Source organism: Saccostrea cucullata, unplaced genomic scaffold (genome assembly GCF_032062105.1).
Source record: "Saccostrea cucullata isolate Sc308-1 unplaced genomic scaffold, CSIRO_AGI_Scuc_v1 ctg14138, whole genome shotgun sequence".
Lineage (NCBI taxonomy): Eukaryota > Metazoa > Mollusca > Bivalvia > Ostreida > Ostreidae > Saccostrea > Saccostrea cuccullata.
The window spans coordinates 1-12094 of record NW_026919676.1 but is presented as its reverse complement, the minus strand read 5'-3'; the positions used below and the strand labels follow the sequence as shown (position 1 = coordinate 12094).

The 12094-nt window shown below is 33.6% G+C and overlaps 2 protein-coding genes across 2 annotated transcripts; both read left to right on the top strand.

The window, feature by feature from the left end:
• The first annotated feature begins 563 nt into the window (after positions 1-563).
• LOC134235873 (serine/threonine-protein phosphatase 6 catalytic subunit-like) lies at positions 564-11085 on the top strand. Its single transcript, XM_062718038.1, has 8 exons — positions 564-703; positions 7362-7457; positions 7907-7972; positions 8381-8448; positions 8569-8642; positions 10247-10326; positions 10622-10753; positions 10852-11085. Exons 1-8 carry the CDS (start codon positions 635-637, stop codon positions 11083-11085), a joined length of 819 nt encoding a protein of 272 aa, XP_062574022.1. The 5' UTR covers positions 564-634.
• A 434-nt stretch (positions 11086-11519) lies between these two features.
• Positions 11520-12085, top strand: LOC134235882 (uncharacterized; the record flags this gene model as incomplete). Its single annotated transcript, XM_062718051.1, has 1 exon — positions 11520-12085. A coding segment is annotated over exon 1 (486 nt), but the record flags the coding sequence as incomplete, so codon positions are not given.
• Positions 12086-12094: the final 9 nt, after the last annotated feature.

Sequence of the window (12094 nt, the reverse complement as noted above, 5' to 3'; positions counted from 1 at the left end):
ACATTTGGTGCCGCGACCAGGATATCGATGTTACAGGTTAAAAGAACCTTGCAATTGGTTAATTGGTATATTCCGGTTAAGGAGGGAGGAATAGAGGAGTCAGATGTGGCAAGAACCCAGATTAGGATCCGCGTCTGCTAGCTTTATCACATTTCTCTCCCTTACCAGTTACAAACTAACAACAGTGTATGATTTTTTTTTCATATAAAAGTAGGGAAAATGTATTGATTTACTGTACTGTGAATTATGTCCGTCGTGAAATTCAGACAATGATTAATATTTTCCATTGAAATTGGCCTATGTATTGAATTTCTTTGGAAGTAAGTTCTTCTTTTTGAAAAGAAGAGAATAGTGATTAGTGATAGCAAAAGTCAGAATAACCTACCCTCGCCACCTGCCCCGTTCAAAAACGTAGAGATCAAAAATCGCAAAGAGGGGGTGAAATTATTTTATCTCATTCTGTAGACATTGTGGTGATATCAACCTTAAAATTAATTCGTATACCTTCAGATGCATTGCCATTGTAACTTGAAATGTGATAGAGCTAGTAGACGCGGATCCTAATCCTAACAAATCCGGGAATATATACCGTCATTGATTTGAATAGTATCAATTCATCGTGAGAAAAACAAACATGGCGGAAATTGAAAAGTGGATTGAGGTAGCAAAAGAATGTAAATACCTTCCTGAAAATGACCTTAAAGTAAGTAATGATATTGGAATACTCCCCATTCTAATTAGTTTTTCAAGTCTAACACCATTAATTTGTAATGGTTTATTTTTTTATATGTCTCTGCATTAACCAATGCAATGATTTCAATGAATAACCTAGTGTTGTCAAATCGGTTGAAAATCAGAATCGATTAATCGGTAGCATCGGTTGACCCTAACCAACTGATCATCGGCCAATAATCGAATCGGTAACCCTTTGCATAAAATAGATATTATATTTCATATTATATTTCATATAAAACTAGAATTTTATTTTTAAATAATGTAAGTAAAGGTGCATTGTACAGATCGAAATTCTAAAAACTGTAGGGTGAATTCACCATGCATCGGATACCCTTGTACTTCAACAAGTTCTAGCGATATCGCTACCGACGGAAAATTATCAAAATGGAGTTTAACATTTAGTTTGTGATTAAAATAACAATTTAGGACACAATTATATGCCGTTTATTGAGAAAATATCCCCGAAAATCGAGTTTTTAGAAAAAACTTAAAATTCACCATGGATCGGACATTGTTCACCATGCATCGGACAGACGTTATGGAGACATTTATCACAGTGCTTTAAAATCCTTGATATGGATATATTTTCATCTTTTATCTAAGAAATAACCCTCAACTTTAATTTAATCGACGATATTATTGCACAAATGTAGAATGATTCTCGAGACCTCACTCTGCCTAAGAAATGCTTTAAAATGCTTATAATGCCGTAATTCGCGCCTTTTTCTCATGGTTTATCATACTCTGGTTTGTAGAAATAAATTGAGTAAAATTCCAGACGTCATATATCGATAACTTGTATTTTTACTGAAAATATAGAGTTTTTATTTTCTTTTTCCGCAAAAAACAGCTGTCAGCTGGGTTCTGTATGAAAATGGTAGTGTTTACCTTTGCATCGAAAAGTGTCCGATGCATGGTTAATTTGTGTCCGATGTACGATGAAAATAGCATACTAGTAAAAACCAGCTCTAATAAGAATTAAACAAACATTGAAGTGAAATTTAATTATAATTTATGTAAAATTACCAATCCCTGACAAAATTCACCAAAGTCCGACTCGTTCCGTGGAAGTCGAATTTAAAAGAACGATAACTCTAAAAATTGCAAAATCATAAATTTCGGGTTATTCCCCTTAGATGATGTAAAAATATGACGTAACTTCAAGGCCATTTGCGGGGTATTTTTATCACAACACGATAAACACAATCGGTATCATTAAAAAATCTAAATCTTCGTCTTTATGACAGAAACAAATACATACACAGAACTCTAAAGTTGAAAGAGAGTTTATTGCCTAAAGTTGTCCGAAGCAAGGTATGTGTCCGATGCATGGTGAACTCACCCTATATATGCAGTTTGATTAACAATTTCAGTAATATAAACTTTTGCATGATTAGGAATTACTTGGCCTGGGAAACATAAGCATTGACAGATCAGGTTTTAATTTACATGATCATCTAGAATATATATCAAATTAATTTTTTAAACTGTTATAAGACATTTAATATTGCAAATCCTTGTGGTTACGCATGAAATGAAAAGTGAATTCCCCAAATACTGAAAACTAATATATTTCATTTATACAGGTAGTTTAGTTTCTTTAGTTTAGAAATACAATTATCATTATCTTATGATTTATTTTAAACAGATTTTAAGTACTACATGTATTTTAAAATAGGTAGTAAAGGACAACACTTGAAAGATATATATTTTTATAACAAGAGCCTGTTCTTGAAATAAAAGTGAGAAAACTATTTAAAAAAAAAAAGGATATGTGCTGAAATATACCGATTAATCGATTGTTAAAATCTCCAATCGATTGTCTAAAATCGACAGCCTTTGCGACCGATCATCAATTATAAATCGATCATCGTGATAACACTAGAATAACCTCTGAATAAAATGTAAATCCCTCAATAACTGTTACTTCTCCATGAAAGACTTGGTACTTATAGTCCAAAAGTTCTGGGGTTGTAATATAAAGTGATTGATCTGACTGTAATCACACAGATACTTCTTGAATGATTTATTGATAATTAAATGATATAACAGATTTCTGGTCAACAATCAGTACAATTTGAAGAAGTAATACTTAATCCATTCTTCACTGAACACTTAAGAAATGAAGCTTATTAACTTGGGGCAGTTTACACTTTATCCGCAAAGCGGTTTATAAAAGGTGTAAACTGCCTCAAGTTATGTTATAGCAAGTGTCGCAAAGCTTCGCTCGTCACTGCAAGCTCTAAAAGCAATGCTTGGGCAAAGAGAAAATTGGGGCTTTGCACATTGATCCAATTGATTTTTTTTCCTCAGTTACTCTGGACCCACAATGCATCACTTGTTAAAGCTACGTTCTCACGAGAATAACGGCAAAAATTTTAACAAAAAGTTAACTTGCTTTGATTTAATGAATATATATATTGATGATAAATCATAAATGAACTGTTCTTCATTAACACTCAGCACTGTTCAGGCTTCCTTTTGGTAATGCAACTTACATACAATGTCATGTGACGTCATAATCTAGAGGCACTAAATGTCACGTGCGGTTTAACGAGCCCAATCTAAATTAAAGCTGAATGAGTATCTGTGTTCGCCCTAACGGTCACATCAACATATTATCATATAACATAGGTTGAAATAAGCTTCATTCCTTATAATTTAATTTCAGTGTAGACGATGAGACAAGTTTTCCTCCAGCCGAAAAGGCTTCAAATTGAGCATATTTATGTTCCCCAAACGAAGTTTGGGAACATATTGTTTTTACTTTTTCTGAATTTTTCTTTGTTCTCCGGTACTTTTTTGTCCACGAGTGTTCTCGTAAACTACTCATCCCATCTAGGTGAAACCTTTTTACGGTCACTAGGTATGTTATGTAGATGTGCGGAACGAAGGTCATTTTGCGCGCACGTGCGTGCGTGTGCGCACACGTGTAACACGTGAAATGACCAATATAATAGATATAGCCGTAACTTTTTAAATTTTGGATGAAATGCTTTGAAACTCATGATATAAGGATATATTAGTAGTATAGACATGATGACATGGTCAAAATAGCAAGATCTCACGCGCATGCACGTGCGCTTCGCTCCGATTGGCTGAAACTAAAAGTCTAAATATCTTTTTTGTTTTCTGACAAAATCCTTTGAAATTTTTAACATAGCCATACATTATGAAGATCTACAGCATGATATATAAGAATAATCATTAACACACGCACATGCACGTGTGCTGCAATCTGATTTGCTAAAACTTTAAATGCCTACAACTTTCTTGGTTCTCAATAATACAGGGTGAAATTTCGAATATGAATAGATATAATGAATGCCTACATTATACTACTATCAAAAGTAAATGCAAGGACGTGCATGCACATGCACCCGCACACAATGCATTAAACGACAGTATATACTTTAGTTTGTGATGTTCATGCAGAATTAAGAACTTCTAAATGTAAAGACATGTAACATACTGAATCATGCAGATCTTTTGACCCTTGACCTTGAAACTTAAGTCAAGGTCACTGGTAATCTGAATAAAATGTTGATATTAGCTATATACCAAAATCACCTTGACCTATGAACTTGAAATCGACCTTAACCTTTGTCCTTGACCCAAGGGTAAAAAGAAACATGAAGTACATGTACATGTATCTAGAAACACCTTTCAGAGTTTATTTTGGTTGGCAGGATAGAAGTTAAAGAGGTGGTGGTTTTTAATGACCTTGACCTTTCATCCAAATGTCACAATCAATCTTAAGTTCTTGGAGTAAGATACAAGATTCAACTCCAACGTTAAATAGGTTAACAATAAAAATACCCCCCCCCCCCTCCCCCCGCAACAACCAAACAAATCAAATTAATGGCAACGTAGAGAATCGCTGTTAAACTCAAATAACACCTCGGACCCACATAAAATTTCAGGAAAACTGCAGAAAAGAGCTCGAGGAAAGTGTATTAAAACATTTGATCTGAGTTTCCAAAGTATATAGAAATTATCAATTTATACGGAAAAAATTACAAATCCTGTCGTGTCTAAAATTAAAGTGCAGATGAACAAAGTTGGTATATAAGCCTTTTATAGCCTATTTATTCAGATGTCGTTTATAGCATTCAATTCTACTGATTTGAAATAATATTTTAATACCAAGCATCCTTTGTTTATTTTACCTTTGAAATTTATTTGAATTTTTTTTTAGAATTACGCAATCCCCAGAAATAGCGATTTTCGGTATATTTAAAATCAATATACAGGTACGCTCCTTCGTAAAATAATCAGATATTTGCATTCATGAAAAAATATTAATAAGAAGGTGCTAAACAATATTGGTCACATTAGCTGACACGAATGTCTTTTTAAACATCTCTTGTAAACCTCAGAAAGTAGCCCCCTATGCATTGGAGAAAATGAATAGTTCCGGTCAAAAACCTTTATATATTTATTTACAAAGTATATAAAATTTACTAGGCACAGGTACCAGAGTTGTCAAAATGGCCTGAGAGGAAATATTAAAAAAATTCCGAGCAGAAAGGAAAATCCCTTTTCCATGTATGGAACTACTATTGAATAAGTTCATTTTGATTGGTTAGCTATCGGCGTGATACCCTTAGTCGACTTTAACCCTGCCTTGTCGTCGGAATAAAACCAACTTTGAGCCCGAGGTTAAAATAAGTAGAAAAATAAAATGTGAATCGATATATTAAAAAATGACATATGATTGAAAAATGGTAACTTTATATATGTATTTTTTTCTTTGATTTGCGGGATAGAAAGATATGTTAATCATTTAACCAACATGCCATAATCATCTTGCATATGTATGTACATGTACGTGTGCGCGCATGCAAAACGTTAAACGATATATAGTTGATAGTTGATATCATTGTAACTTTTATATTCTTAAATGAAATCCTTGGATACTTAGCATATTTATAAAAGGTCTAAGAGGAATAAGGCACAAAAAGGGACATGGGGAGCGTTTGGGGAACATCTGTAACGGTCCCCGTTACAATTAGCACTAGTTTAAAAGTAACTTCAAACGGAGAAATACGTTTTAGACGTAACTCAATTGTGACATAGGCAACATATATTATACAAAATGGATTAAATCATTTACCCAATCAAATGACGTGTTACAACTAAAATTAAATTATAAGGTGATGTACATTTGTCCTTCAGTCCTAGTTAGAATAACCTTACTGCGTCCTTGCCACATTTAGCATATGTCCCATCAATCTACTTAAAATTAGATGTTAGATCCACTTGCATACTCGCTACACTAACATCTAACTACATCCCATAGAGGGTTACATCAGAGGTCAAATTCGGAACAACACTAGACATATTCACTTCCTCAAATAGACAATGATTTTGCAGGCGACAATTTGAATGGTTGATAGAATTTGACATAACCCTCTATGGGATGTTCTTAGATGATAATGTAGTGAGTGTGCGACTGTGCGAGCAGAAACTGACATTTAATTTTAATTAGATTGATGTCCCATACAGTTTCTATATTGTTGCAAATCCTATTATTATGAATTTTAAAAATTAAATACAACAACTGCACTAAAAATATTACTACCAAATTAATCACAACAAACCAATTAGAGTTTGTGAATGCCTTTTACCTCTCTATCATTTAACCAGGTCTAAAAACTGAGACAGTGAATTTCAGTTCAATAATAGAATATCTACAGTTGTCACAGAATGGAGATACATGTACAATACATGTATGTCATCTTTTGCTTAAATATACTAGTATTCATATGCTGCAAGTGTAACTATGTTTTAGATTGCTTTTTCAATAGTCCATATGATAATATATTACAAATATGAATAGTCAAAGTCTTGTCAATTCCAGTTTATTTCTTACAAAAAACTATTTTTGAAAAAAAACTTCATATGAATGTTTATATCATTGAAGCTATTTTCTATAGCTGAAGTTATGTAAATGAGCCAAATAAAGCTCTACAGTAAAACTCGTTTAGTACGAACACGGATATAGCGAATTCACGGATATAGCGAAGTTTTTCTGGGTCCCCGGCAAAATTCTTAGAAAATCTTTGTAAAATTTTACGGTTATAACGAACTCTGATATAACGAATTTACGGATATAGTGAACTGATTTTGAGCCCCGTAGAGGTTAAATACAATGAAATTTACGTCTTTTATTTCGAACTTTCAAAGATTATAAAAAAAATTAATAAATAGAACTGACTTTATTTCCTTCAAGAATTTTTATATAAAATCCATTTCATAATAAAACCTTAGTTATCGAAGATATTTTTGTAATATAGCTTTCCCCAATATATTTTGTAGTAATACTTAAAGGAAAACATCCATATTGCGAATTCGCTATAATGGTTATACGAATTCGTTATACGGATATAGCGAATTAAAGTCACAGGTCCCTAGGACTTCGCTATAACCGAGTTTTACTGTATATTTTTTGCATAATCAAGTCAGGGTTATGCCATACATATGCATCCTAAAACAGTAAAAGGAGTTGTTTTAGACCTATGAACAACACATTCATCTGTTTTAATGTACATATATAATGATACCTTTCAAGTTTACATTTGTGTTGAGTGCTTAATAAATGAAATGTCTTTTCCTTGTTACAGAAACTGTGTGATATGGTCTGTGAACTCCTGCTAGAGGAGTCCAATGTCCAGCCTGTTTCTTCACCAGTTACAGTGTGTGGGGATATACATGGACAGGTATTTTATCAAATTATAGAATTGAATGTAAGGTATGGTAGGTTTAATGCTTGAATTGGGTCAAAATAAGACAAAATGCAACAGTTGACCTGTGGTTGACCATTTTTGTTAGATTTTGTCAACTAATTTGCCTTATCTGCTTTACATAACTACATGTAATACACTTTGAAATAACCAATATTTAAAGGACAGTTGACATCATGTATTCTAGATTGTAATGACAGAGTTGTGAGTCACAGACTCTGTTATATACATGTATGTTTGTGAAAAAAAAAATAAATACACACACACACACACACACAAAAGATGACAAAACATGCCATATTACAAATCAGCTGAATATGACAAATTTTCAATAATGATGACAAAATTTAGATGCCAGGTGTTTCCCTACAAGTGTTGAATTGTTGTTTATTTTTTTCTATTGTTAAATATTTTTTTAATTGCAGTTTTATGACCTGATGGAATTATTCCGAACCGGAGGGCAGTGTCCAGACACAAATTACATTTTTATGGTATGTTAGTCTGCATAAATTAGAAATTATTAACTACCGGTACTGTAAATCACTTTTTATTAGTGAGAACTTTATTTTCGTAGAATTACCTTAGACATTTAGCTCACAAATATTTCATCCTTGTGCATAAAGGTATTCCTTATGATTATATAGAAGAAAAGCAATTTTTGAAAATTTATGACTCCCTAATAAAGAGTTGATGACTGTCTCTCGAAAATAAGGTGTTGTGAAAATTTAGTGATCTGTGTATTATTTTATCCCAAAGTTTGACTGTGTAGTTCAAATTTATTTTACCCTTTGAGGAAATCATTATGTTGCAAGTTTAAAATTTTGATTAGTCTACTATGTAATTTAGTTACTTTTATGAATTTCTGTTCATGCTTTTTCTGTTTACTTTGTTTTATCTAGGGAGACTTTGTTGATCGGGGATATTACAGTTTGGAAACTTTCACATTGTTACTGACACTAAAAGCCAGGTAAAATACCTCTGTACAGTATTCAGCCTAGAAAGAAAGTGTACCTAAAATATTTTGTTGTAATATGCTATGATAGCACAATTCTACTATTAAGCTCTCATTTCTGTTTTATATTTACAGATGGCCAGACAAAATAATTCTGTTGAGAGGAAATCATGAAAGCAGACAGATCACTCAGATTTATGGATTTTATGGTAAGGAAATTATATACCACCAGTGACTAATCACACCCAATCACCCAGATGGATATGCATGTCTGCTGAGTTTCCTGGGATGAACTGTAGTCATGTACTTACTGCCATTGTCTTCAATTGTTGATGGTTAAGTTAGCTGTAGAACTGAGCTCTCAGAGAAGGAATATTTGAAAGGGCATCTCTGTTATGCCTGACAGGGACTTGTCTTCCAGATTGATAATGTGAAATAAATTAAAAATTTTGAAACTATTGTAAATAAACCCAAAAGATTTTTAGTTCACCTCAACGAAGTTTGGGGAGCTTATGTAATACCCTCGGCGTCGGCGTCGGCGTCGGTGTCGGTGTCGGCGTTGGCGTCCCAGGTTAAGTTTTTTGGAGCAGTTTTCTTTTTAACTACTTCTATGTCCTATATGGATTAGACATGCATGGAGGATGGTTCTAGTGTGTTTCATTGCACCATTCAAAGTTTCAGATGCTGCAATTTCAGCAAAGGAATGACCAGGTTAATGTTTTTGGAGCAGGTTAACATTTTTGGTGCAGTTTTTGGTGTAGGTTTCATTTCCAAGTAACTATAAGCCCTATGTTGACCAAACTTGCATGGATGATACATCTAAGGATGCATACTATCGGGCTTGCTTCGGATGCTGAATCTGACCTACATTTTCCCGTTGAGTGAACAGGTTAAAGTTTTTGGTGCATGTTTCATTTCCAAGTAACTATAAGCCCTATATTGACCAAACTTGCATGGATGATACATCTAAGGATGCATACTACCAGGCTTGCTTCAGATGCTGAATCCGACCTACATTTTCCGGTTTAGTGAATAGGTTAAAGTTAATGCATGATTCATTTCCAAGTATCTATGATTCTTTAATGACCAAACTTGCATGGATAATGCATATAAGGATGCATACTACCAGGCTTGCTTCAGATGCTGAATCTGACCTACTTTTTGTGGATGAGTAAAAATGTTAGTTTTTGATGCATGTTTCATTTCCAATTAACTATGAGCCCTATAATGAGCAAACTTGCATGGACTATAAATCTTAGGATGCAAACTAATGGACTTGCTTCGGATGCTGAATTCGACATGCATTTTTCAGATAATAGACCAGGTAAAAGTTATGGGTGCAAGTCTAATACCAAAAAACTATAAGGCTTACATAACATTGTATAAACCAAACTTGCACAAACGTTGCATCAAGAGATGAAAACTCTCAAATTTGCTTCAGATTCTGGATTTTGATTACATTTTCATGAAGAAGAACTAGTTTAAATTTTTTATGTAGGTCTATTCAAAGTATCAGATCAAAATTGCTTAAATATTTTCATTTTTGGAATGTACACTTTTTGTTGGTTAATTGTGTGACTTTGCCTTACTTAAAGACAACATTCGTTGAGGTGAGCTCTGTAATCTCTGATTACCTATGTTTTAATCATAAAGATTCTGACACTTTCAGGCATGAAATATCATAAAAAAAATTTAAAAACATATCAAAGCTTTCCCAGAGAGTTCAACTCTGCAAGTGTTTGCGAAATTAATTTTTTAAGAAATATGTGTAACCACAATGATGGTGTATGATGTATATTCCTTTAACCTTTAGATGAATGTCAGTCTAAATATGGGAATGCCAATGCCTGGAGATATTGCTGTAAAGTGTTTGATCTTCTCACGGTAGCAGCAGTGAGTATCTTACTGAAAAAAAACAACAAGTAATCACATATTAAAGAAATATTTTGCTGTGTGTATACATGTAACTGTTACTTCTGAAATGTTGCAAACATGCCAAAACAAATCTGACACCAGATGATAAAGACATGTATGTTTGTGATATTTCTTACTACAGTACATGTAATTATTTATTTTCTTTCTTGGGGTGATGTAGTTGTGGAATTCAGTTTTCCTTTTTAAGAAAAAATGAAATCAGAAGCAGACTATTTTCCCTCAAAAATAAATATCATGATGATTTTTTCAACAGATTATAGATGAGTGTGTATTATGTGTCCATGGAGGTCTCTCCCCAGATATAAAGACCATTGACCAGATTAGAACCATTGAGAGGAATCAAGAAATCCCTCACAAAGGAGCTTTTTGTGATATCCTTTTTTGTGTGAATATTATATATAATTATTTTTTCTAGGTAAATGTTAATTTACAAGTCATGTATTTTAAAAATTTGTAACTTATGGGGTGTGTTTGATTGTAAAGTCAGATTTCAATTCCGAGAGTTCCAAAAATTCTACCAATCAAGTAAAACTTGAATCGGAATTAGTTCACAATATGGTTGCAGCTCAACAAGTAAAGAACATCTTCCTATTAAATGATTTATTGAAAGACGCAATGGAGGATGAAAGTGTGAATGAATGCTGTGAAGAACAGAACATCATGATGTTTGCTGTGTGCACACTGCAGCTCGTACGTGAACTCAACAATTACATGTAACATGATTTAAATAATATTATGAGAACAATTACATTAAATTCTAATCTGCAAATAGGTCTATAGGACTGTATTAGGGTCCAAATACATGGGAAAACTTCATACATGTTTTAATCTGCACTTTCGGCAAATGTACACAGTAGTTGCCATCTTTAATTCCTTTCACACCACCTCTCAACACGGGATTGATAGAACTGCGCCGGAATTGAATGCCGGCGAACTTGATTGTAATTCCGCCAATTCCGAAAATTCAAGCTACCAATCAAGCACGCCCATGGATAAAAATCAGGAATTGTTTGAAATGATAGATTAAAAACAGGTCATATTTCATTTTTTTTTTTTTTGGCCCTTTAGCATGCTAAAAAAATCAGTTTTTGTAATTTCTTTACTGTTGCTCTGAAATATCGAAGCGACATAGTACGACTTAACAAATCAAAGTACGAATCATTCGTCGTACGATTTACTTAATAACTAAACTGACCTGGTTTCACGTGGTTTATGAACTTTTTATCAAACAATGTCTAGTTTAGTTCGGAAAACGCTATTATGTGCGCTGAATACGAGATCTTCTCTCCAACAAAATGGATTTACAGCAGTAAGAAATCTTACCAGTCGTACCATGTTGAGTAAACGAACATTTTCAAGCCCTGTCAAATTTCCGAGGCAATTCGGAAGCTTCCAACAGCGTTGGTGTCATCAGAAAAGTGCAAGCCTCGAAAGTGATTCCAACTTGTCAAAGTACCTGGAATCTGAAATAAAGTCGGAAATGGAAGACGGGATTGAAGAAGTTGACAACCTTCTTGATGGATGGTCAAAGGAATGTGAGGGAGTTAAAATCGTTTTGAACAAAAAGATAGGCAAAGAGAGTGTCCGAGTAAAATTCAGCATTGCTGGGGCTCTAGAGGAATACGGACCGGAGGGAGAAGAAGTAGAGTATAATATGCCATTGTTTTGTAAGCCTCCCTTTGAGGTGGAAATTGTCAAGCCAAGTGGTAACACAATGGCCATCTGC

What these genes read in the sequence shown, in the direction of transcription:
- LOC134235873 (XM_062718038.1), top strand. Translation starts at nt 635, where the DNA reads ATGGCGGAAATTGAAAAGTGGATTGAGGTAGCAAAAGAATGTAAATAC. An exon ending in ACACAAATTACATTTTTATG is followed by an intron (nt 7,973 to 8,380) that starts GTATGTTAGTCT and finishes TGTTTTATCTAG; the next exon opens with GGAGACTTTGTTGATCGGGG. An exon ending in TCAGATTTATGGATTTTATG is followed by an intron (nt 8,643 to 10,246) that starts GTAAGGAAATTA and finishes TTTAACCTTTAG; the next exon opens with ATGAATGTCAGTCTAAATAT.